Source organism: Rhipicephalus sanguineus, chromosome 11, assembly GCF_013339695.2.
Source record: "Rhipicephalus sanguineus isolate Rsan-2018 chromosome 11, BIME_Rsan_1.4, whole genome shotgun sequence".
NCBI classification, from domain to species: Eukaryota; Metazoa; Arthropoda; class Arachnida; order Ixodida; family Ixodidae; genus Rhipicephalus; species Rhipicephalus sanguineus.
Genome location: NC_051186.1, coordinates 124,331,516 through 124,357,777, shown reverse-complemented (window position 1 = coordinate 124,357,777; position 26,262 = coordinate 124,331,516). Strand labels below are relative to the sequence as shown.

The 26,262-nt window shown below is 46.9% G+C and overlaps 1 protein-coding gene across 3 annotated transcripts; it reads right to left on the bottom strand.

Annotated features, from left to right (window-relative positions):
* Positions 1 to 6,199: 6,199 nt before the first annotated feature.
* LOC119373911 (uncharacterized) lies at positions 6,200 to 25,212 on the bottom strand. 3 transcript variants are annotated; one of them, XM_037643977.2, is made up of 5 exons: positions 24,962 to 25,205; positions 10,303 to 10,439; positions 10,168 to 10,235; positions 9,711 to 9,809; positions 6,200 to 6,410 (listed from the first exon to the last, which is right to left on the bottom strand). In XM_037643977.2, the coding sequence occupies exons 1-5, from the start codon at positions 25,073 to 25,075 to the stop codon at positions 6,238 to 6,240; spliced, it is 591 nt and encodes a 196-aa protein (XP_037499905.1). In that variant the 5' UTR covers positions 25,076 to 25,205; the 3' UTR covers positions 6,200 to 6,237. The 3 variants fall into 3 exon arrangements, with proteins under 3 accessions (XP_037499905.1, XP_049276310.1, XP_037499906.1); XM_049420353.1 differs by lacking the exon at positions 9,711 to 9,809 and having other exon boundaries at positions 24,962 to 25,212; XM_037643978.2 differs by lacking the exon at positions 10,303 to 10,439 and having other exon boundaries at positions 24,962 to 25,206.
* Between the last annotated feature and the right edge of the window lie 1,050 nt (positions 25,213 to 26,262).

The following is a 26,262-nucleotide window of genomic DNA, read 5'->3' as shown; positions in this document are numbered from 1 at the left end:
TTCGTTTTGTTTCGCCCGTAGCACCTGCGTGCCTTGAACGCTGTGAATCTCTCTGGGAAATGATACAAAACGTTAGGCTGTTGCTTTGCTTCGCACGTAGTAGGTCTGAGTTTGTTATGGCTTCGTTATCTGATTCTTGATTTTCACGAGTGAGCGCACGAATTGTAAATTTCTAGGGAGTTTTACCAAAACTGTAACCTGGCATTTCTCGAGGTCAGTTGAGTGCTCTATGTTTGTTGTGCCTCGGGTCTTGCGTGGTTCGTTTCTGGCGTTTGCTGGCCATGGCTCAGGTCCAGAGATTGGTGCAGCCTGCGTCAACGTCTACAAGGGAGCAGATCTACGGTCTCTGCGGAGTGCTTTGGTGCTGCAACCCCTTCGAGACCTCCTGTGACGGTGGACGGGCTGTTATGATCGGCCTGCCTGGCTTGGCGCCGCTTTGACGCATGAGACGTTGCGGCTAAGACTACCCTGATTTCTTCCGGGTCAGCGGTTCCAGAGATGCACCAAGAGCGGCGACAACACGACAGTCGTTCGTCTAATTATCTCAGGTTGTCTACGCCCCTCGTAAAACCCTTTGGGCACGCCTGACCGACTGACAGATTAGGAAGAGTTGTTGGCCGTCGAGGGGGCTTGCTTTGTCGTCGAGGTGCCCCGGACAAAGGGCCCAGCGTCTGGGAACCGTCTGCGGATGCATTTCCCACGTTCTCCGTGGCGCCTTGGTGCCGCTGTTCCCACAAATCGTGGTCTGCCTGGCGCCGCATACCCATCACTGCAACAGACTACGAAATTGACTTCCACGTAAGACTCAACGTCTTCGTACTGTGCCGTGTAGTGCGCGGTGGGCAGTGTTTTTCCCTCGCCATGGGACGAACTGGACGTGCCTCTTTCTCCTTTCGTGGGTTGGGAAGGAGGCGGCGTTTCACCTTCCCCCTTTGGGGGGCGGAGGTGAAGATGGATATTTTCATGGGACTGTCCTGGCCTCCATTGTTTTTTCCTACAGGGAACCCTGGGAAGGCCCGGACATAAAATGCGAGCGCCGATGCGCTCACGACAAGCTCTCACAAGTTCTCTCAAGCTCTCACAAGCTCCGAGAAGCTCCGAGAAGCTCCCAGAAGCTCGAGAGCTTCCATGATGCTAACACCATCATGTAGCAACACGCTACCTGTAAAATAATGGAATGAACTTTTCTTTTAACAGCTCTGGGCTCCTCTCCTCGACATCTCCCCGGGACTCTGGCTGGCTCCGGTCCTCAGGGCAGAACCCTGATTACATCACCGCTGCGGGGAATAATTGTTTACTACGTCATCGCAGTCGTGTCTGCATAGGTGACAGTGTCACAAAGCTCGCACTTTCCTTTTGCGTGAAGAACTAACCCGATACATTTGTTTATATGCGAAGATTTACCGTAACGGTTAACGATTCACTCATAATTCTGTGTATTTATTCCGCGCATTTTTACATCGCCCTCAAGAACGTCTGGATAGACTTGGTGCTTTATTCTTGCATTAGTTATCAAAAAAAAATCCAACGTTTCTCACATCGATCAGAGCAAAATCGGTAACACTTCGCAAATCAGTGACATCCACGCCGCTAAGATGTATGGTTTTAAATGCGAAGTATTTCTTAGCGAAGCAACGGCACAATGAGCGTTTCTATCTATCTATCTATCTATCTATCTATCTATCTATCTATCTATCTATCTAGCCGTCGACGTCTGAGTTCTCTTGTGCTCGCCTCCTAAACATGGTGCAGACCATAATTGGCATAAAAGGGCATCATGCTATGAGGAACATGAATATGTGGTCATGACATGAATAACGCGAAAATTCTGTTGTGCACGTCATGGAACTGTATTCTCCAGTCACGTGTGGTACATACCCGTACGCACGGTACGCTGCATACGGTTATGCCCAACAAATGATTCACAGTTTTATCTGCCCAGGAATTGCGAGAATAGGCATTATAAATTTAAACGCTAAAGGGTTAACAAAATGAGGCATCAGCCACGTTTACCTAGCTAATACAAACTAAAGTCAAACTCCCAGCAGGAATCGAACCCAGGTGTTCTGTGTGTCAGTCAAGTATTCAACCACAGAGCCAGCGCAGGTCTTTAGTCTGCTTTGGAAAAGGATGCTATGCAGGCGCTATGTCTGCGCAACAACAAATGTAGTTGCAGTGCTGGCTATCGAATTTAGAGCGAGGTAATAAATATTACTTTTGTACTCCTATTCTACAAGTGTCGTGTCGAGTTATCGTCGACTGTGGTTCCAGTGCTAGCTCCGCTTTTGTTACAGTCTAATAAACATTACATATGTTCTCCTGCGACTCAGCAAGCTATATTGAAGTTTTGCTCGACCCCGGTGAAATACGCTAATTGATACTACGTATGATATTCGCATCGTCGCACAGTAGCATGCACTTTGCTTTGGTAAAACTGACGTCCTTGCTCTAACATCAGTGCTTATATTACATCAGAACATAAGTTACCCTTTAAACGCTGGTATTGTCGACGTGCCTGGTAAGCCCACGATGTGCACAACACTACTTCATTTACAAGATCACGTTGATCCACCTCGTAACGCTTGAGTGAAAGCAAACAAAAAATTGGCCGCGTATCTGAGTGCTTCTCTGCAAATGTCGTCGAAAGACGATAGAGGAGCGCTGTGTTGCAGTTACTGTATATGCTACCTCTGGGTAGCAGAGTTGCGCATAGGTCTGGCTAGCAACCATGGCTATGTCGCGAAGACTCACTCCGTTTTTGCAGGCGACATGCCTACCGGGTCACCGGTTGACATCTTTGGCGTGTCAGAGACCGGTGATTTACTTTAATGTGAATGAGTAGTGTCAATCCAGTTCGCTGCAGCGGCTCCATCGAGAAATACAAAACATGGCCCCAGCGTCAGCTTCTCCGCAACACATTGTTGCTAGCGGCGTTTGGAAGACAGATGCGCAACTCTACTACCTAAAGGTAGCATATGCAGCAATTCTACGCTGCGTGAGATATGGGCGCTATCTGGCAATACGTCGGGGAACGAGCTTGTGCAGAGGGCACAGAGGAGGAAAGTTCTTTCTTTCCTCCGTGGCAGAGAGCTTTCGTCGGCGCGTCGCATTTTCAGCGCAGCTTAAGAAACTAGGGTCTTTAGAATTACGTATCTATGTATTTTCTGTTAAGGGAACACACCATCTAATATTTACCTAGTGACGTTGAACCTCAGATATGCGTAATATTTACAAGTATAAACAGCTGTACCAGTTCAAGCTGGGTGGGTGGTAAGCAAGTGGTTTAACTTTGGCCGGGTGGCTCAATCGGGTGACAGACAGACAAACAGACAGACGGACCAGAATTTCTGCGTTGAAGTTCCCCAAGAAACACTATCGTTTTTAAAAAATACAGCATAAAGAGCCACTCGCCGACTGCTTCGCATGAATCCGATTCCCACAATGCGTGGAATTTGACGATCTTTTCAAAGAGGATAGTCTTTCTTGGGGAACTTAAACGCAGAAATTTTGGTCTGTCTATCTGTTTGTCTGCACGTCACCCGATTCAGCCACCCGGCCAAAGTTGAACCACTTGCTTACCGCCCACCCATCTTGAACCGGTACGACTGTTCATACTTGTGAACATTGTCGATCAAAAAGTAAATATTACGCATATCTGAGGCGCAGCATCATTAGGTAATTATTAGGTGGTGTGTTCCTTTAATAGAAAATACATAGATACGCAATTTTAAAGACCCTAGTTTCTTAAGCTGCGCTGAAAATGCAACTGAGCTGATACTTGTCTTCCTCCGTGCTCTCTGCACAAGCTCATGTTGTGTTTCGGTTTCGGTTCAGTATTGCATTGTACGAATGACAGGGGGCGCCGCTCTGGCATTCCTGTTTTACCCAGGCGACGTGTAAATAAGAGAGTTTGTGGAGAGTACTCGTTTAGTGCGGACGTTTCTTCTCCTTCGGCGCATCGCGCCAAACAGCGTGTTCGGGCTGGCCGGCGTCCCCACCGGTCGCGTTGGTCACCGCCGGTTTTCGCCTACCGCTGCGCCGGAACTACCAGCCCGCAACACAACACTCATGTTTCCCGACGTATTGCCAGATGGCGTCCATATCTCACGCAGCGCCTCTTCTATCGTCTTTAGACGACATTTGCAGCGAAGCACGCAGATACGCGGCCAACTTTTTTTTTTTTTTTGGCTACGTGTTTTCAGAGTTGGTCGTTGTTGCATTTATGCATGACTTGTTTAAGGTGATTCAGACCCCCTGAGAGAGCCTCCATTTCCTCCATTGTAAACGCACTGGCGGCGTTCGACGCGTAGTGTTAGTAGAGAACTTCTACAGTTGCTGCGCCAGTGGTGGTCACGTGCCCATTCAGGGCAGAGGCGAGGCTGGATGGAGCTTACGCGCTGCCATGTCGCTGAAAGTGCCTAAATATATCGACGTTGCCTACCGTTGTTTAGTTACATGGCGTGGATTTGTCGGCATTACATGTAATCGATTACTTGAAATCAATTATATTTTTTTTGTAATTTTGTAATATAATCCACTATGTATCTGAATTTGTAACGTCCTGCGTAATTAAACCCCAAATATTAATATTATTATTAACGTTCTGGGTAATTGAATTATATTTTCTTTTAATTGATCATCGATAATCAATTACATTATTTGTCAAAAATAATTTTGTAACCAGTCTTCTATGGCAGTTAAATTCTGTTTAGCCCTTCTGACAGTGTGTCACATGACTTGCACCGCACATGCTCCATGCTGGTTTTGGGGTACTTATATTTGTCGTTCCTTTCAAAAATAAACAGTTGAGAGTTAGCGCTCATGTGTCTCTTTCTTGTCCTTGTCTTTTGTGCGCGCTAAAAAAGTTTAAATATGGTTCTACGGCAGTTCTCGTCCCGGAAATATGCGACCGCTCTGTAGGGACCCCCGTGTGGTCCCTACAAAGCCATTTTTTTTTTCACTTTTTCCCTGTGCTTACCCGCAACGGCTTACCAGAGCGCCAGCAACAGCGAAGCGCGACGCTTCATACAGGACATGGACAAGAGCATCGAAGCACTGCGCAAGTACGAGCTGGTGCGCAAGGTGTTCCTCCGTTATAATACCGGCCTTCCTTCCAGCGCATGCATTGACAGCAGCTCTAGTTCAGTGCAGCAGCTAACCGCTTAACGAGGAAACGTGAAAGAATAAGCCACAACTTTGAAAAACAACTCCTGTTGAAAGTTAACCACGTATAACACTACATCGCAGTACGCTTTCCAGCCCTCACGCAAGCATCGAGTGTTTTGTCTACTCTGCAGGCCACAGTAGTTCGTTGTCGTTTGAGCAAACTTGTGTTAATGTGTTACGGCAACAAAGTTTTGAAGGAAAGTAAGCCAAAAGAAATCGATTACACTTCCGTAATTGCTCATTTGGTAGTCTGGGACTGTAATTGACCCATGTAATCAATTACATTTTAAAGTAAGTAATTATAATTCTCATCGGTTACTTATTTTTAGTGACGCATACAAGCCTAACAATCATTCGCTGGTGTGTAACAGGTAATATCTGTAATATTGAGAACTAGCAGACAATATGGCCATGGAAAGCATAAGGAAAGTTATCTGTGACAATTGGGATATAAATGTGAAGAAAGTAAAGTGGATGAAAAAGATGACTTGCCCGCCGGCAGGGATCGAACATGCGACCTTCGAATAACGCGTCCGATGCTCTAGCACTGAGTTACGGCGGCGGTCATATCCCCGTCCACTTTATTGGGTATATATCTGCATTTAAACCTAGGAGTGTTAGTCAGCGCCGATCGCAACCATTGCGGCGAGTGTGGAACACTCTTTATCTCCATTTTGGCATCACGTAGCACGTGACGCTACGCACGTGACTTTCCTTGGCAATATTGTCTGCTAGTTCTCAGTATTATTGTGCCCAACTAAGAAAAACGGGCCCTGAAATGTAATCTTTCCTTCAGGTAATATCTCTGTCACGTGGAAGTGCCTGTGCCGAAGAAGGAATTGTTAAGAATGGCTGAGTGGTAAAGCTTGGTAAAAATGACGAGGATAGTGCTAGGAAGTGTGATACTTGAGTCAGAGACACCTCGGCGAGGTCTGATGGTGCAGTCTTCTTGAGGCACAGGCGCAGGCGCGGTTAGAAGTGACAGCTTGAAGCCCTGTGGCGGCAGCCCGAAATGACAATAGAAAAAGAAGAGATGCCTGCTTTCTTTATTCATTGGCCACATTGTTTTATTCATTTAGATTGCATGTCCGCCAGTGGGGCATAGGCAAGAATTCTCTGGCAGTCCGGCGAGTAAACAAGGCGCCTCGGGTACAGCACATTCTTGAATTCCCGCAAACACTCTAGGCGAGGTCCCGTGACAAGGGAAGAATTTCGCACACGAAGTTCGTACCAGCGGATGGGAGCTAGCAAGAAAACATGAAATCGCTTAAGCTTGGGCATGTTGGTAATGCGTATTCATTTACTTAGTGGACTAAACGAACAAGGACAGAAAAGGAACGACGCTGACACAGCGCTAATTTCCAGCATTTGTTTTATTTTACGAAGTGGTAAATATATGTATAGAAGAGATAGCAACGCACGCTGGCTCATTGTGCAGGATGCATTGGTATAAAAAGGCAAAGGTGCATGCGTGCACAGAAAGTTCAGATATCCAGTCAGAACACAACGATAGCGACTTTTTTTTTTGTTTACAGGATGAAGATGTCATTCTAGAACGCCATTCCCTCCATTTTTTAAGTACGCATTGCCGTCAGTGCGGAGCTTGAGAATTATTTTTGGTCCTTAAAACAGAAATTGTAATGACAAAACTTGCCACATGAGAAGAACTGGTTATTTGCTTTTGATACAGGTGTAAAGCTGATTTTTCATTGGAGCACCACGTGGTGTAAATTGCATTTCAGGGTGGACCAAAATAATGATTTTCTCATATTGTGATTTTTTTTCGCGCAAAATTTACAAACATCACTGGTCTGAGAACATTTGTAACGCAAGACATACTTTCTGTAAAGTAAGTAATAACTACTCACATATGTAAATATGTAAATATTTTCACGGAAAAAAATGCAAACATTTAATATTTCGGCGACATTTCTGTAGGAGTATATGGCAGAAACATTGGAGCAATATTATCGAGCTTCGAACACCTCACCCAAACGCCTTTGCTTAATATCTAAACCAACTTTGGTATTGAAGCAAGAAAGCATACTCTCAGAATAATTTTTGTGACAAACCACACTCGCACGACATTCTGCGAATTTCGGAATGCTGCCACGTGACCAATAAAATGCTTCCCTCCGAAATGTTCTAGCTATTCACTGTTTTCAATGCACTAAATGAGCACAATATTTTAAGACTACATTTGAGATGGTCGCCCGAATGGCTAGGACGTTTGGCGTGGACACAGCTGATTTGCACTTCACACAAGGGCTTCGAATGACGTCAAACGGCCCTTCCTTCTCCCTTCGTGTGTTTCACGCTTTCAAGCATAAAAGGGAGACCCGTCTAGCACATCATTCAGTTCATCCTAAGACTGGCATGCGTAGACAACGGAAATTAAAGACACCAAAAGAACAGCGTGAAGACAATGCTTGACAAAAGGAACAAATTCTTCTTGCTGGAAATGGTCGCGGAACCAATCATGGTCTACCACAGCGACCACAAAGCGATTATCGCTACCATTACTGCAAAGTAGTGATAAAACATACCCCTCCATCAACATGTGTGGTGTTTGATACAGCTTCGCTGGATATTCACGTTCGCATGGCGGGACGGCGGCCATTTTAACACGAGAGTGTTTTATGCCGGGATAGGGTGTACTGGAACAGGGGAGTGCCCGGAACGAGCTTCGAATAGTGAAGCCCAAACAGGGTCAATCCGCTTGCAGCGCTGCGATCGGTAGTCTGCAATGTGTCGTCGTTTAAGAGATGCGCGCGGCTCCACCGAAATGGTGCAGGGGTAGAATGCCCGCTTCCCGCTCAAACGGCCCGGGTTCGAATCGCAGCTGCAGATGGTGGGTTTTTATTCTTAGTGTCACCTTTTGTAGCTGTATTGGTTTTCCTTTGTTTCTTAAAACTAGCTTAAGTTGCTACGCGTTGGTCCAAAAAGTAACGCGAAATGTGAAGTAAAATAGAAGAAATTTGGGAGCGAGCGCAGTTATTTGCAGCGCCACCGCCCGGGATTCAACAAAAACGTAAAGTGTGGCCTCCGAGATTTTCGCGAAGACGAGACTCGGAACAAGATTTCACATTTTACGTTATTTTTGTAGCAATACGTAGCAACAGAGGCTAATTTTAAGAAAGACAGTAAATAGCCAACGCAGCTTTAAAAGGTGCCACTGAGAATAAAAACTCACCGTCTACAGCTGCAATTCGATCCCGGGCCTTTTGAGTGGGAAGCAAGCGTTCTACCCCTGCACCACTTTGCCGGAGCCGCGCGCAACTCTTAAACGACGACACATTGCAGACTACCGATCGCAGCGCTGCGGGTGGATTGACTCTGTTTGGGCTTCACTTTCTGTACATTGGTGCTGCGGCCGTTCCGAGCACTCCCCTGTTCTAGTACACTCTAGCCGGGGTCCACCACGTCTCCACTGACGCATTTCCATCACGGATATGAAGTTGTCAAATATGAAGACTAACATATGGCAAAGAAAAAATCTAGAAGGTAAAGTTCCGTCGGCGGGAGTCGAACTTACGACCCCTCGATCCCCAACGCGCAGCGCGAAACAACTCCGCCACAGACGGCACGTTCTTCGTCATACTAACGGCGTGCTATTTATATGAACCATTTGCCGGTGGCGGTACTCAGATATCGGGGTACATCAGTGTGTTTTCGTTATCACTAGCGATATGGCGCGAAGGGCTCGAAGAGCGCTTTAAAGGTCGTCGCCCCACGCGTTGAGATGAGCGTGCGCCTCTACAGGGCGTGGTCGCTCGTGCGCGCGCGCTTATCTTGTACGTCTACCGCAAGTTTGCGTTGAAGTTACAGAGAGCACGAAGGGTCACTTCGCTCACTCCAGCGGCCGCTTTTGCGAAAGAAGCACGCTGCTTACAAACAAGTTACAACTGTGACAGTTCGCGCTCATCCGGTGTATACTTGTGCGTTCGTTTCGTGCGTCCCCCTTTGTATTTGACCAGCGCGCTTTAACTGTCGAGCTGTGACAGTTGTTAGTTCGCGCTCATCGTCTGTATGTTCGTTCCGTGCGTACTTTCTGCTTGAGCAGCACGTTGCAAGTTTCGAGCTGCTTGCCTTTCTTCGCGTGACATTACAACTTGTCGCTATAGCATTCATTCCTTCGCCCTCGGGGCGAAACAATGCACAACAAACGCTCAACTACGTCACGTTTTACTTTCGTGTTATACCGATTTCTATGACAGAGGGATCCGCCGTGTTTTTCTTTTGTTATTTCTTGATCGGTGTTCGCAATAAACTTCAGTGGCTTAGAATGCCTCCTGCCGACCATATGGGATTGCGTGAAATTCTTGATTTTCACTATAATATTGCTTGTTAAACAAACCTTAAAATACGGTCAACTCGCGACGACACAAAAACGCCGGCGTAATTTCTCTCGTTTTGATTTTTCCTTAAGTGTCCAGAGCTTAGAAGTTCCTTTACGACTACGAGCCACTCGTGCTAAGTGTTAATACAGCAAATACTACTCAGTTGCATTATAGCTTATTTATCATTTGAAACAGAAAACTTACCGATGACGACATGTGTACCAATCAACGTCGTCATAACCACTGCGCAGCTGTAGTCACGAGACATAAAGGTCACCTGCTCAATCTGGTAAAAGGTTGGGCCTGCAATAACCAAAACCAAGCACTAGTCAGTTTATCTGTATATCAATGCACGTAGTCTGTAATTCAATGCACGCTTTCTCAGTTACAGTGGCGTGTCGATATTGTCCGTCAACGTCCTGACGATTTTGTAGGATGTCACTTTATTCGCTGGCCAAGTTATTTCTTAGTATATTTTTTTGTTAAATAACGCTACATATAACTTTTTCAGAAATAATCAAATGCTGTAAAATAAAAATCAGAAAAATGGTGTCCTTGCGATTGCTTCAGTTATGATGTAATTACTTACAGGTTTAATTATGCAATCATCAGCATCTACAAGCAATATTAGAAAAAATCACTTCATTAAATTATCACTTACCTTCAGGCCAAATGCGCATCCTCTCTTTGTAGACGTTGTCAAGGACTCCCCATTGATTGTCAGCATATCTGTAAACGAAGCAGGCTGTACAGGCTCCACCGCATAGTTGTTAGTCTCACAGTGCAAATATCTTACTTCTTTCCTCCATAGATGTACAGCCTTCTGAATAAAACCGTTCTGTCATTCATAGCGAGCGTTACGTCCACCTTGCATTCTACACGACTGCCTCCTGTCTCGAAGAGCGTCCATATTGGTTCTCTTGTGCCTACAAACTGGAAAAACTCTGACATGAGCGTGGGTGTTCTGGTAGTAGGAAAGGTGCAAATCCAAGCTCAAGTTCCTTGTGTTTGCTTAGCGGGACTAATTCAATATACGAACTCAGTCATGCGGAAATAGCAAAGTTTGCTTTTCCCCTTTGCCTGAGAGTTTATTTTTTGATGAGCTAGGAGGTTATTCTCTGTCTGACAAGCTCTGCACCTGATACTTAGAGCTGTGCGCAGCAGGCATTTTATATAAAACTAGCTAACGTGCATGCCCGATATTCACGCAACCCATTCATTATGGTTCTCTTTCCTAGAAAACGTGTTGCGTTATCTCCGAGATTACTGAACGCATGCCGAGGGTAGAGCCCATTTCACCCTTTTCAAATGCAGAAAGAATTTTCAGAAATTTTTCACTCGGAGTAGCTTAGCAAGTGGGCGCGATCAGCCAGGCAAAGTGATTACTTGGTGCATTACTACTGAATACATACTGAGAAAACCCATTCGCAAGAGTTATGCCTGAGGGCAGACGTTCGAAAAAAACTACAACAAATGACCTCAAACCCATCCTAGCTTGCATCACGGGCAGTGAGAAAGTACTTTTTTTGACGTCATAAGGCACGCTAATACCTGACTGTACATGCATACTTATTTGTAAGTCGTTAGAGTGGTCGAATTCGAATGTGCACGTGGGTCACAGCGCACATAAACCTACGAATCCGGTAGTTTAAGAAATTAGATTCCCGGCGTTTGCAGTGGATATGCCATTTAGTATGGGCTCAGATGTAGAATGCCACAGTGCAACAATGAAAAAAAAAAACTATTTGCCTTATTTAGCAGCCAAGCATATTTGTACTGCTACTATCACGTGTCATCTCAGTGCACTGAGCTGGTTCATGCAATGACCTACTGCGTTCTACAACTAATCAAATGCATGCAGGCCATTTGCAGCCTTCTTGAAAGAACGCCAGGCCTGCGCGGCGCAAGCATTACAGTCACAGCAAACGCTGGAGGAACGGCCTTTCTAGGGTCTCTCTTGGGGTAACAACTACAAGTACAGTTGCAAGGTACCCACTACATCAGAAATCATAATTTTGGGAAGTGGCTAAATGACCATTATGCTATTATTCATTCTCCAGAGAAGCGTGGTACCCACAGCGCACCTATAAGGCATTATGTGCCCTTTGTTGATTCTGTGGCTGAAGACCATGAAATATTATGGCTGAGCCATTTGTAATGAGTGCGAAGTGCTAAACTACCTACTAATTATGCTATTTGCATTGTGGGAGATCTTATTGTTATTTTACTCTTCTGCCGCACTGTATTACATCCGTTAACGTGATTCCTTGTCCAGCATGAAGCCTCCAAAGGGTCTTTTTGTGACGGAGTTCAAAGCGCCGGTGTGGCTCTGTGGTAGAGTGCTCGACTGCCATGCAGAGGGCCTGAGTTCGAATCCCGTTCGATCAAGCGTACTTTTTTGTTCTCGTTGTGCCCGATAACCGTTAAGAACAGCGGCGGCGGACAAGTACGCCACTAAAATCGGCTGTTCTGATCTCATAACGGCTCTCGCTCTAAAATGTTTCCAATGCTCCACTTTCGCGAAGGAAAGTTTCTCCTGTCGCCTGACGTACCTCATTTCCCTCATGCAGCGGATTCATCATTATCTGCAGAGTTCTGTTATATGCACCTCTCAAATAATACGCTACCTAGGATCAAGTTAAGCTGGTATGTTGACGTTTGGTCTGGTTGTTGACGCAATAGCGTTAAGGAAGTCGTTTAGCAGAAATTCTGGCGTCGGCGTCGTTGCTTCTAAGCGAAAAGTCAGCGTTGTTCATGAGCAAAAAGCAATAAATTATAAAAATAATTAAATATTGAATAAAAAGTTAATAAATGTACGTGAGCCAAAATAAATAATAAAACAATCCGTTGAAGTGGGAATCCAACCCACGGCTTTTGCGTGGCAAGCAGGTGTTCTACCACAGAGCCACGGCACTGCTTGAAACCATAGAGTTTCCTACAATACTTACTAGAGGGATCTCTGGCGCTAGTGTCTATGGGAGCTGCAACGCATGACGCTTCAGCCAGCATGGGAATGATGGGTAGTACACAAATTCGTCTAAACTTCGTACTTTCGGCTCCGTTTGGCTCCGCGTCGGCTGCATCCGCTTTGTCGAAAAACAAAGTTGAGCAAAAGTCAGCAGTTTCACTTCGCCACTTTAACTTCTTTAGGCTCAGCAATTCAAATCTGGTCACGAAGTTCACAACGGTCTATTCTTTTATCCGAAACGAACGCCAAAACACAGCAATAAACAAAGCCACAAGTGCGTTTGAAGCCGCAAGCACGAAGACTAGGCAAATTTGTGTACTACCCATCATTCCCATGGTAGCTGAACGATCGCAGCGCCAGAGTCCCCTCTAGTTAATTTTAGGAAACTCTATGCTTGAAACAGTTTCGGGGAAAATCTCTATACGAATGTCACGTAGTACGACGAGTGTCCTTAACGCACGCAATATTGCGTAGAAGAAGGTAAAATCGCACCAGGTGTCAGAACATGTGCGTTGCGCAACGACAGGTTGGTTTGAAGGCCCACCAATTACGGAGTGCGCAGGCATAGTTCACGAGCATTATTAGCAACAGCATCCATAACACGTGCAGCTCCAGGTGTGCACGTGTTGCCTTACGGACCTGTAGTGGGTACTTCGTCAATTAGCCAAAGGAAGCATTATGCCGTAGTGGGGACTTGGCAAGTCTACTCGCAGTAGGCGTTCTAGGATAGCCTGAAACAGCCAATGTTACGCGTACAGAGTTCCTTTCCTAGTGCCACGGAGTCCACCGAGAAGCGAAGCTAGGTTAGCGTTTTAGAAGGCGATGCGAGCAGGAACCAATTACGGTATCGCGTTCTACTCTTGAAGGCGAAGCACTAACGTCCTCCAAGTGTCCGAGAGCGCAGCTCCTAGGCGTTCGTTCCTGCGTTGAGCGGCATCGCTGTTGGTGGCGTAACCGATATACATAAAAAAGTAACCGATAGATATGAAAAAAATAGGATGAAAAAAATATCCACGATCGAATGGGATTCCAACCAGGGCCCTCCGTGTGGCAGTCGAGTATTGTAGCACGGAGCCACGCTAGTGCTTGAAACTCATTAGCAAAAAGACCCTATACAGGCGTCATGTCGAGCAATAAATCGCCTTCAGCTATGTAATATAGTGTGACCGAAGAGTGAAATAACAACCAGACGTCACACTATGCTAATTGCTCAACGAGTGTGGGGTTTATTGCTTCCCACCCACTGCAAAATGCTCAGCCATAATTCTTCATCGACATCAGCCACATGCAGCATGAACAAGGTGCACATAATACCTTACACATGTGTAAACGGCATCTCACTCATATCACACTCATCCGCAGAAGGACGAATAATCGCGTAGCAGGTGCCGGCCTACTTCACAAAAATTATGATTTATGGCGTAGTCGATACTGAAAGTCAAAACTTCAACAGTTCGCCTTGCCCCAACACTAAGCGGTGCTCAGAATTCACATTAGGCAGTATCGTAATCGTCGGTGAACTTTCTTTTTTTATTTTTAACTAACCGTAGTAGCTTAGCATGTAAGGTGTAGCGCTGCCACCCTCGAGGACGGGTGTTCGCTGCCCGGCATCTTAGATATTGTGTCCACGTTAAGGGACCCCAGGGAGTCGTAATGAAGGAGTGCCCACTATATTGTGCCCAATAACAATGTTGTGGTTTTGGCAGGTAAAATATTTTACGCGCATTTTTTTTTGTTACAAAAGGCGACAGAAATACCGGTTGTGGACAGCGCTTCTCGCGCACATTTATTTTCTGTTTGGATTGACTGCACACTACTAATATCAATAAATTTAGAACTATCCTGTTTTGCTGTTGGAAACGAGATCTAATTTGCGCATGAACCTGTAAACTATTTATTGTCAGGTTCAATCGTGTCAATAAGCGACTTCAGACACAGATAGCGGTAGTTTTGTGAAATATCAACTTGTGGCATTTTGTAAGTGTGAAAACACCTGCTGCATCTTGTAAGAAAAAAAGATCTTAATGCAGAACGGAGCACTAGGTCAATAGAAAAAAAAAAGTTGGAGTAGTTTTGTATATGGCACAAGACATCTAAAGGTCCACCAATATGGGTCAGTATGAGGCACTCGTGTTGATGTCGGTAGAATTCCAAAAATGCATCGCTTTAATTTTCATTGACCATAATCAGAGCGAGAAACCAGAAAAACGTGCTATTGTGTCTTTGCACTGAAATTACTCCAAGGATACATAAGGATTATTTACGGCAGACAATTCGCGCGTGCGCGGGTCTACGTCCAACTGCAGGGATGTTATAAAAAACGCTTGAAAAAGTGCATAGTGGTCTGTTCTCTTCCAAGCGTGTCTTGTATTCCAGGCTTCCTTTGCGATTATCAAGTCGCTATTTTCACGACCATAACCATTATTATAATCAAACAATAAAAAATAGCCGCACCTAGTCAGCTTGCTATGCGCTCTGTACAAACATACAATAACTTTACCGCGCCTTCATAAATTGTCCTTGCCGCTAGAAGCACTAGTAAACTTTGTTCTTATGGAACGGCTGCATAGCAGCATAGCAGTTAACCACAATGGAAAATATATACCATTGTTCAAAAACCTTTGCTCCAGCTTCTTTTAGCCACAGGCGACATATGGAAAAGCAGTAGAATTCGCAAACAAACTGCAGGAAAGTCAAAATATTTCCACCTCTTGCAAGGCAGGATTAAGTGCTGAAGGGATCCTGAAATTAACTTTCTCGAAATGACATGACAAAATCGTCTACTTTTTGTCCCATTTAGCCTTGACATACATAAACCAACAGTGAAACTGAAGTTGGAGGACAGCAGTTGGACTACATATTCACCGAACAATCGCACCACAGTTTGTAAAGCCGTTGTAAGAAGGCGCCGGCTCCAAGAACCGAACGTCGCGCGTTCGATTTAGCTATCTTACAGGGGATGTGTGCACTTTAATCGAGATGAAAGATTTTACACGTTATGAATACTGCTGAGAGAAAGAAAAGCGACAACGTTGAGCTTCTGGTAAACTCAACCCCCTCCAATTTTAAGTTCCAATTTCGGTTACAGTGTGCTGCTTATTATTAAAAGTCTCTTTCGTTGAGATAACATCCAATTTCACAAGGCGCTCTACATGTCTCAATTGACGGGAATGGCGAAATGAGTTTTGTTTTTATTTCAACGGGTGAATGCACCGAGTAAATAACATGTGCGTGCATGTATTTTGTTCCGTTGATTAAATTATTCCTATGCAAAAAAAGAGGACTATCAACTCTATCGTGTGATCTCATCGTCCAGAGGAATTGCCACATACGAAGATCTTACTATATTGTTACGGGGAAAATGCAATACTGAGTCAGTATCAAGCTACAGCACAGCTCACAACACAACGTCGACTTCACCTCTTTTTCAGCTCCCTTTTCAGGGTATAGCCCACTATGCCCTCTTAGCGTAGGTAAAACCACGCAACACAACCCCCGGCGGCAAAAGCGCCGACCCGGCGCGTCTATGGGACCACAGCAGAAGGTGGGTGGTAACGCTTGAGCCTGGATACGTGGACGACGTCACGGGATAACAGAGGAGAAGAGTTTGTAGGATTAGCCGGGACAATTTCGTATGTAACGTCTGTCACTTGTCGAAGCACGCGGTATGGCCCCGTGTATCGAGAAAGTAGCTTCTCAGAGAGGCCGGCACGTCGCGTTGGGGACCAGAGAAGAACGAGGGAACCCGTTGGAAAACGTTCGTCACGATGCCGCTCGTCGTAACGGTGCTTCTGTGTTTCTTGAGAAGCCGTCAATCTGTTGCGGGCAAGCTGACGGGCGTGGTCAGCGCGGGATAGCGTCGCGTGCGTATTCCGTGGTCGACTCTGCAGCAGCCGGAAGAAAGGTATCCAATGGCAACGTTGGTTCGCGTCCAAACAAAAGGTAAAACGGTGAGTATCCAGCGGTGTCGTGCCGGGAGGAATTGTACGCGAACGTCACGTAGGGCAGTGCAAGGTCCCAGTCACGATGGTCGGTCGACACGTATTTCGAAAGCATGTCTGTCAGGGTCCGGTTTAAGCGCTTTGTCAACCCGTTTGTCTGGGGATGGTAAGAGGTGGTGAGCTTATGCTGGGTGGAACAGGAACGCAGGATATCGTCAATCACTTGAGAAAGCAAAGTACGGCCTCGGTCTGTCAACAGTTGTCGTGGGGCACCGTGCACTAAAATAAGATCCCGAAGTAAAAAATCAGCGACGTCTGTAGCGCAGCTGGTTGGAAGGGCTCACGTGATTGCGTAGCGGGTCGCGTAATCGGTAGCAACGGCAACCCACTTGTTTCCTGAAGTGGATGTTGGAAAGGGACCGAGAAGGTCCAAACCGACTCGGAAGAAGGGCTCCGGTGGGATGTCGATAGGCTGAAGATACCCAGCAGGAATTCCCGACGGCTTCTTGCGGCGCTGACAAACTTCGCTGGCGTTGACATAACGCCGCACAGAGCGTGCAAGGCCAGGCCAGTAGAAGCGGCGGCGCACACGGTCATACGTGCGAGAAACGCCAAGGTGACCAGCGGTTGGGGCGTCATGAAGCTCGTGGAGGACTGTGGAACGCAGGTGCTTTGGTACGACCGGCAGTAGAGCGGGTCCGGCGGGTGACAAATTACGCCGATATAAGGTGTCATCTTTGAAGGCAAACATGCGTACAGAGGCGTCGTGCGGGGAGGATCGTAGCCGTTGCATTATTTGACTGATATGTGGATCCCGACGCTGCTCGTCGCCGAGGCGAAGCAGCTGGGAGAGGGAAAATACGCAGTCGATCGAGGCAGTGCTCGTAGAGGGCCGGTCAGCCACAGGGTAGCGGAATAGGCAATCCGCATCTTGGTGCAGTTTTCCACTCTTGTACACGGCCGTGTAGGTATACTCCTGCAAACGGGGTGCCCACCGAGCGAGACGACCTGTGGGATCTTTCAAAGAGGCGAGCCAACAAAGGGCATGATGGTCGGTGAGCACTGTAAACTGTCGGCCGTATAAATAAGGGCGAAATTTCGCAACTGCCCATACCAGAGCGAGGCATTCGCGCTCCGTGATTGAATAATTGCGCTCCGAAGTGGACAGCAGCCTGCTAGCATAAGCTATCACGTGATTCTGCCCACGTTGTCGCTGGGCCAACACAGCGCTGATTCCGTAACCACTGGCGTCAGTGCGGACTTCGGTTGGCGCGGCAGGGTCGAAGTGGGCCAGGACAGGGGATGATGTAAGCAGTGTGACAAGCTTGGAGAAAGCTGGTGCTTGCAAGGGACCCCAGTTAAAGGGCGTGTCTTGTTTGAGCAGGTGCGTGAGAGGTCTAGCAATTTCGGGGAAGTCTTTGACAAACCGCCGAAAGTAGGAGCAGAGTCCCACAAAGCTGCGAACATCTTTGGCAGTTTTCGGCACAGGGAAGTCCTTCACGGCTCGAATTTTTTCCGGATCAGGTTGTACGCCGGGGGCATCAACAATATGCCCAAGAATCGTAATGCGGCGACGGCCGAACCGGCACTTGGACGAATTAAGCTGAAGTCCGGCGAGACGGAACACTTCAAGAATTGCTGAGAGTCTCTCAAGGTGCGTTTCGAACGTGGGCGAAAACACAATTACGTCGTCTAAATAACATAGACACGTAGACCACTTGAATCCGTGAAGCAGAGAATCCATCATTCGTTCGAATGTGGCTGGGGCATTACATAGGCCGAAAGGCATGACCTTGAACTGGTAAAGGCCGCCGGGTGTTACAAAGGCCGTCTTCTCTCGGTCCGCGGGATCCACAGCGATCTGCCAATATCCGGAACGGAGGTCGATGGAAGAGAAGTACGCGGCACCATGCAGACAATCAAGGGCGTCGTCAATTCAAGGTAGAGGGCAGGCGTCTTTCCTTGTGATGTTGTTGAGATGGCGATAGTCCACACAAAAGCGCCACGATCCGTCCTTCTTTTTAACTAACACTACCGGAGACGCCCAGGGACTGGAGGACGGCTCTATAATGTCCTTCGCTAGCATCTTATTTACTTCCTGTTGGATGACGCTCCGCTCAGACGCAGACACTCTGTAGGGGCGGCGGTGAACAGGGTTGGCATCACCTGTGTGTATGCGATGCTGGACAACGGACGTCTGCCCTAGAGGTCGGTCACCGAAATCAAAAATGTCCCGGTAGGACCCGAGAACGCGCTGGAGGGCTTCAACGTGTTCAGGTGGAAGGTCTGCGGCGATCATGTTAAAAATTTGACGGCTGCCACAATTGGTTGTCGGTTGCGTCCGCTGCGTAGGAACAGCGGCATCCAAGGCAAAAGATTCGACCGGTGAATCTAGTAGCGAACAAAGGTGGGCTACGGAAATGCCTTGTGGGAGCACTTGATTTGCGAAGCCGAAATTTACCACTGGTAGCCAGGTTCTGTTAGCCGTGATGCTGAGAACCGTATAGGGAACAGCAACACAATGCGTGAGCAGCAAGTCGGGAAGAGGCGCAGCGTAGTAGTCACCGTCTGGCACAGCTGGTGAGCACAACATATCGACGTACGTAACAGATTGCTGGGGCAGATGAATAATGTCGCTGCAATGTAATCGGCACGAAGGTTGGGACGGGGGGTCACTGAGTTGTGGCAGTTCAAGGCGCAGCATACCGGCGGAGCAATCAATAAGCGCAGAGTTGGTTGCCAGAAAATCCAGCCCAAGTATGAGGTCGTGGGGACATGTGGCAAGGACAGTAAACAGGACGACCACCTGATAACCGGCAACGGTAAGCTGAGCTGTACACATCCCAACGACAGGAACGGTGCCGCCATCCGCGACTTGTACCACATTCGTCAAGGGTGGCGTCAGAATCTTCTTCATGCGACGACGAAAATCCGCACTCATGACAGAGACGTGAGCGCCTGTGTCGATCAAAGCTTGAACAGGAGTGCCATCAACATGTACTTCAAGTGTGTTCTGGTGTAGACGTAAGGGCAACAGAGGATTTTTGGTTAACGTCGACAGGGCAGCTTCACCTCCAGAAGCTGCGCAGCCTAGTTTTCCGGAGACATGCGGCGGCTAAATGACGGCGAGGGCGAGCGGCGGCGCGTTGGTGAGCGAGAGGAACGGCTTGGAGGCGGCGACGATGGGAAGGTGCGGCCATAGTCCTCAGGGGCGGCGAATGCTGAAGACTCAGTGCGGTTCGGATAGCGGCGATTCATTGTGCGGAAGGGGCCGTTGTAAGCGGGATACTGGCTAGGAGGAGTAGAGGGCCACTGACTGCGACAGTAACGAGCAACGTGGCCTGCACGACCACAGCGGAAGCAGATCGGCTTATCATCTGCTGTTCGCCATTCAGAAGGGCTCCTGGAACGAACAGGGTACTGACGGCGGCGTGTTGTCTCAGAGGCTAGGAGGTGTCAGTATTGTTCATGGCACATACAGTGGAACACAGACCCAGGTTGGCGAATTCCTGGCGGACAACGGCCTGGATCAGGGCGACAGCTGAGGCCGGTGTCTCGGACAACGTCGGTTTATGGGCAGCCGGGCACACAGCCTCGAGTTCGCGTCGGACGATGCGTGTCACATCGTCAGTTGTTGGACGGCTGAAAAGGGGTTCCTTCGCAAGACGATGTTGCAGCGGTGTTGGGGAGACGATGGAACGGGTGCGGAATGCGCCGACTCTTCGCTTGTTCCAGGCGGCGACACTCCTTAATTACGGCGTCGATGGTCGTGACATTGGTAAAAACGAGCAGATTGAACGCATCGTCTGCGATACCCTTCAAAATGTGTGGAATCTTGTCAGCCTCGGACATGTTGTGGTCAACCTTTTGACACAAGGCTAACACTTCTTGAATATAGGTCAAGTAGGGCTCGGTTTACGTTTGAGTACGTACGGCCAATTCTTTCCGTGCAGCAAGCTGTTGACCAAATGGGTTGCCGAAAAGGTCACGGAGCTGTTGTTTAAACATGTCCCAGCTTGTGACTTCGTGCTCGTGGGTCTCAGACCAGACGCGAGGGGTTTTGTCGAGGTAGAAGATGACATTTGCCAGCATAACGGTTGGATCCCAGCCATATTGCTTGCTGATGCGCTCGTACATGCTGAGCCACTTGTCCACATCGATGTTGTTCTCCCCGGTAAAGGTGCCGGGGTCACGGGGTTGCGTTAAAGCGACGTACTGGGTTGTTGTTGTCGGAGATGTTGCCGATGTAGCTGGCGAAGGCGTGTCTTCACCCGGAGCCATGGTTGCAGACTTAAGGAGGCGTCCACTGCGGAGCTCCGTCGTCAAAAAAAAAGTACCCCGCAGCTCCACCAAGAATGTTACGGGGAAAATACAATACTGTGTCAGTATCAAGCTACAGCACAGCTCACAACACAACGTCGACTTCACTTCTTTTTCAGCTCCCTTTTCAGGGTATAGCCCACTATGCCCTCTTAGCGTAGGTAAAACCACGCAACAATATTATGGTTGAACAACGACGCGCCCAGCGTCTTGTAATATATGTTTGGAAATTTCAAGAATTCGTGACAGCTCATGGTAGTTCGCGTTGCAGAGGACATTACAAAGCAGCTAGTGCGCAGGTCCGACAGGCACAGTACGCCAGACATACTTGCACAATTTTCGAGGATGCTCACGCAAAATGCAAATGATTCATTGAATGATTTAATTTTCAAGGTATCCCCGAAGGCGGAGTCTGCACTCCTGAGAACTGTATTCCACGCTATGGCTTCGCTAGAATCGAGCTTCAACAGAGAGCTTGGTAAGCTGGACGCCTGTTGCAGAGGCAAACCGCATAGACCCGCCCAGCAACCAAATATTATGAGGTCTTCATAGCTCTGAATCCGTAAAAAGCGCCAGGCCTGCGCTGAAACCGCAGCACAGTCAAAGCGAAAGCTAGAAGAGCGGCGTTTCTAGAGCCCGTTGTAAGCTTTCTCGGGGCTACTAATACAAGTAAACTAGCAAGGTACCCACTACGCCATAAATCACAATTTTTGTGAAGTTGGGAAGTACCTACTAAGCCGCTGTTCTTCATTCTGCGGAGAAGCGAGGCATCAGCTACACGTCTGTACGGCATTATGTGCACTTTGTTGACGCGACGACTGATGACGATGAAGAATTATGGCTCAGTGCTTTGTAATAGATTGGAAGCTTTAAACGGCCCACCAGTTACGCAATTTGCATTGGGTGACGCCCGGTCGCTATTTCCCTCTCCCGCCATGCTGTATAACATACGTTGACGTGGGAGGAAAAGGGGGAGGGGGCGAAGAACTTTACTGAGACCCGAGGAAATGGATCATGCGTTTATGGGCAGGGCTTCCTTGGCAACCAATACAAGTGCACTTGCGAAGAACCCACTACGCTATAAATAATTGTAATTTTTGAGAAGTAGGGAAGCCGCCACTACGCCATTTTTCGTCATTATACGGAGAGCCGTGGTACCTGCTAAACGCATGTAAAGCATTATGCGCTTTGTTGATGATGTGCCTGCAGACGATGAAGAATTATGCGGAGCCCTTTGTAATTGGTTGGAAGCATTCAACAACCTACTCGTTGCGCAATTCGCATTGTGTGACACCCAGTTACAGAATTCGCGTTGTGCGACGCTTGGTGCTTATTGTACTCTTCTACCACGCTATATTGCATATGTTAATGTGGTTCCTTCCTGACATGAAGCCTGTGTAGGACCTTTTCGCAAAGCAGTTTCAAGCACCGGCATGGCTCCGAGGTTGAATACTGGGCTCCCACGCAGAGGGCCCAGGTTCAAACCTCGTTCCATCCTGGAATTTTACAGCGAATGCTGTTATGAGATCATTTCAGGGGCCGTTTTTGGCGCCGTAGTTGTCCGTCGCCGCCGCCGCCGGTGCCCCTAACCACTATCGCTCGAAATAGGAAAAAAAAAACGAAAAAAAACGAAGCGTGGTAGAAAGTCAAAGTCAAAGTTTATTTTCCATTCTGTTGTACAGAAAGAAAGGACTGTGACAAAAAGCTGTGTCAGACAGCTTGACTAGTTCACAGCCCCATAGAAAAAAGAAAGCAGAAAATAAATATAAAATAAAAAGTCGGAGCGGTAGCAGCACCGCAGTAGACATGGCGATATGGCACCTCACGGGCAGTGCGCCACAACACGCCGTACACATTGTAGTTGCGATTTTAATACATATACGAACCACAGGTTGAAAACGAAATTATTACACTGTGTAGAAAACACAAACATGATAATACGACTCAAGAGTACAATAAGCCCCAAGCGTCGCACAACGCGAATTCTGTAACCGGGCGTTACAGAATGCGAATTGCGCAACGAGTGGGTTCTTCATAATTCTTCATCGTCATCAGGCACAGCATCAACAAAGTGCGCATAATGCCTTACATGCGTTTAGCAGGTACCACGGCTCTCCGTAGAATGACGAAAAATGGCATAGTGCCTGCTTCCCTACTTCTCAAAAATTACAATGATTTATAGCGCAGTGGTTTCTTTGCAAGTGCACTTGTATTGGTTGCCAAGGAAGCCCTGCCCATAAACGCATGATCCATTTCCTCGGGTCTCAGTAAAGTTCTTCGCCCCCCCCCCCCCCCTTTTTCCTCCCACGTCAACGTATGTTATACAGCATGGCGGGTGAGGGAAATAGCGACCGGGTGTCACCCAATGCAAATTGCGTAACTGGTGGGCCGTTTAAAGCTTCTAATCCATTACAAAGCGATGAGCCATAATTCTTCATCGTCATCAGTCGTCGCGTCAACAAAGTGCACATAATGCCTTACAGACGTGTAGCTGGTGCCTCGCTTCTCCGCACAATGAAGAATAATGGCTTAGTAGGTGCTTCCCAACTTCACAAAAATTGTCATTTATGGCGTAATGGGTACCTTGCTAGCGTACTTGTATTGGTAGCCCCAAGAAAGCTTACAACGGGCTCTAGAAACGCCGCTCTTCTAGCTTTTGCTGTGACTGTGCTGCGGATTCAGCGCAGGCCTGGCGCTTTTTTTCTCTCATTTCGTTTTTTTTCCTTATTTCGAGCGATAGTGGTTACGGACACCGGCGGCGGCGGACAACTAGGGCGCCAAAAACGGCCCCAGAAATGATCTCATAACAGCTTTCACTGTAAAAGCGTAGGCGACATGAAGCGACTGACTCCTCCCTGTTTCTCGTTCAAGAAGAAGAGCAAACAATAGGCAACATGGTCATTTAGTGGTATCTTAAGTAGTGCGTGCTGTAAATATTGAATTTGGGTTTTCTCAGATTCGCGCTTTCCAACCGAACAATGTTTCTTGAAAATTTCCCATTGCCGGTCTCCCTTCTTAGGGTCGTATCAAGGTGGCTTCTGAGTTGAACCTTTGGAAATAATTAATGAAGTTACTGTTAAAGTGGAGAAATTTCTACTAACATATAAAATAACAAATATTCGACACTCGCTGACAAGAAAATGAAAAATTATATGTTATTGACAATCTTGATATTTTTTCATGTAGCAGGGCATTCATGAAGAGTTATTATGCCTTCATTATTACGGTACGCCAGTTTCTGTGAGCGGACGCCCTTAACTTGCCTAGGGTTGCTGCTGCTGTTAGCTGCTGCTGTTTGCAATAAAACTTGAGCTGAATTCTCCCATTAACATATAAATCATATCAAATAATTAAGTAATATAGCACACCTTGAATGTTCACCTTTTAGGCAGCGTTCACATTTAATCACGTATAGTCACTCATTAGAATGTTGTGTCTAAGGTATTAGCTACGTTCTGAACAAAGTGGTATAAGATCCACTTCGTTGACGGGACAAGCTTGAAAATACCGATGCCTGCAATACAAATTGCAGCATTGGTCTCACCTCAACCTGAAAAACTAATCTGCTAAATGTGAGAGGCCCGTGTCCTCAGCGATGTCATTTCACATTGAGGAACCCCAGTTGGTCGAAATAATTCGGATGCCTGCTCTACGGCGTGATTCATGTCAGATTGTGGGTTTAGCGGGTAAAAACCCCAGCACTTATTTGCAGTATAACGAATATGTTGTATATTTTAGAATAGTAGTCTTTATTGCTTTTGCTTTGTCAGAAATTTCGCTACTGCTTTTTTTAACCTATGGTTGCTGTCCCGTGGTCACAATATCACAATTTAGAGCATACTCACAGTTACTCACGTTTCCGTCATTGTAAACGTCATTAATTAGAATGCGTTTTCCATATGAGCTATCTTGACACTAATTGCACAGTGGGCGCCGTCTCATTACTCCGCCATTTTTTTACGATTTGATAATTACTTTATTCTTTACAAGCTGCTAAAGATTCAGCTCAGATGTTGCACAAAAAGTGTTATTCATTCTCGCTTTCATTACAGGCGAAGACATGCTTGCCGGGGCGCCAAAAACATTGTCACTGAGATACGTTCAACGCACGTCCACAAAATGGTCATATATGACACGATGTGTTAGCCTTAGTTTGTTCTTACAGTGTATGATAGCAGCAGTGCGAGGGCAGTATTGGTAGTAATATAAAAGACGATGCGCCTTACCTTTCTAATATCAGGAGTCACGAATACAATACCTGGGTATTCGACATGTACGCATTTAAGAAGCGTTAAAAAAGCCGTTACTATGAGGGCTGTGGGAAGGTGCTCTTGTGGCATGACTGCACCAGATAAGCTTTAACCAACGGCGTACTTAGCTCGAGTTTTCGTAGCTAGCTCAAATCACAAAGCCTCGCTCGGCGCCTCACTTTCTTCATTGTTACGCTATTCGCCGTGCAGCGCATATGCGCAATAGATGAATAATAAGCGAATCGCAGCAATTGTACGGTTTCTTGAAATATTGGTGGGTATTCTTGCTTGGTAGTGACGCCAGCTGATAGCGTTATTTTTCCTCCCAAAGACACAGGCCTTTGTTCAACCCAACACTGCCTGGTAATAAAGTGATTCGGCTTTTTTTGATAGCGTTTTAACTTCAGTGGAGCAAGGTGTTTTTTAACACGAAATGATGTGTTCTAAACGTACAAGTAATTCATACACCAATGAGAATCCAGACATCGCCGGAGGTGGTGTCATATTGTGCTTGCTTTTGTTTTGAGCGCTGTGGGGCAGGAGAAGCTAACAGGTGTTCCGAGCCCTCGGGGCGATCTTTGCAAGCAAAAGCTAGCAGTGAGCCCAGAGTACAGTGTTGCGCCACCGCCAAAGCTACATAATAATAATTCTTGCGTGTTATTTTCCGAGACCACGATATCAGTGTGAATCACTCCTCAGTGAAATAATTTTGTCAGCTGGAGTTTCTTACTCAGCACCTAAATATCAGTATAAGGGTGTTCTTGCATTTTGTCCCGTCAAACGGCGACAATCATGGCAGTGAATCTAACCCGCATTCCTGAACTTACCAACGTGAACTACTGGCTACCAATGCTGCCTGCTAAGCTACCATGATGCTTGAGAAGATGTTCTTCTTGTCCTAGTTCGTATTGCTTACTGCATGTCATTCTGCCGCTGCCAAAAACAACACACACAAGAAAGAGACGAACACGACAACATGGGCAGCATATTGTCTTGTTCGTGTCTTTCTTGTATGTGTTGTTTTTATTAGCGGCAGAATGTCATACACTACCATGATTCGTACCACCGAGAGCGAACGGCTACACAGATACGAGAAATAGCTTCAGTGCTAGTGCCAGCAAATACTCATAAGATCTCGGCAGCAATAGTTTTTGTCATTTGTTTGGGCCGTAATTAGCGTACGTAGCGCGGTCCTGTACGAAGGGTTAGCGGCGAGATACCGTTTTTTTTTGTCTTGAGGCTAAATACCCGTATGGTCACGTTTTTGTTCCCGCAGC

What these genes read in the sequence shown, in the direction of transcription:
- LOC119373911 (XM_037643977.2), bottom strand. Translation starts at nt 25,075, where the DNA reads ATGCCACAAGAGCACCTTCCCACAGCCCTCATAGTAACGGCTTTTTTA. An exon ending in TACATCTATGGAGGAAAGAA is followed by an intron (nt 10,236 to 10,302) that starts GTAAGATATTTG and finishes CTTCGTTTACAG; the next exon opens with ATATGCTGACAATCAATGGG. An exon ending in GATGCGCATTTGGCCTGAAG is followed by an intron (nt 9,810 to 10,167) that starts GTAAGTGATAAT and finishes TGGTTATTGCAG; the next exon opens with GCCCAACCTTTTACCAGATT.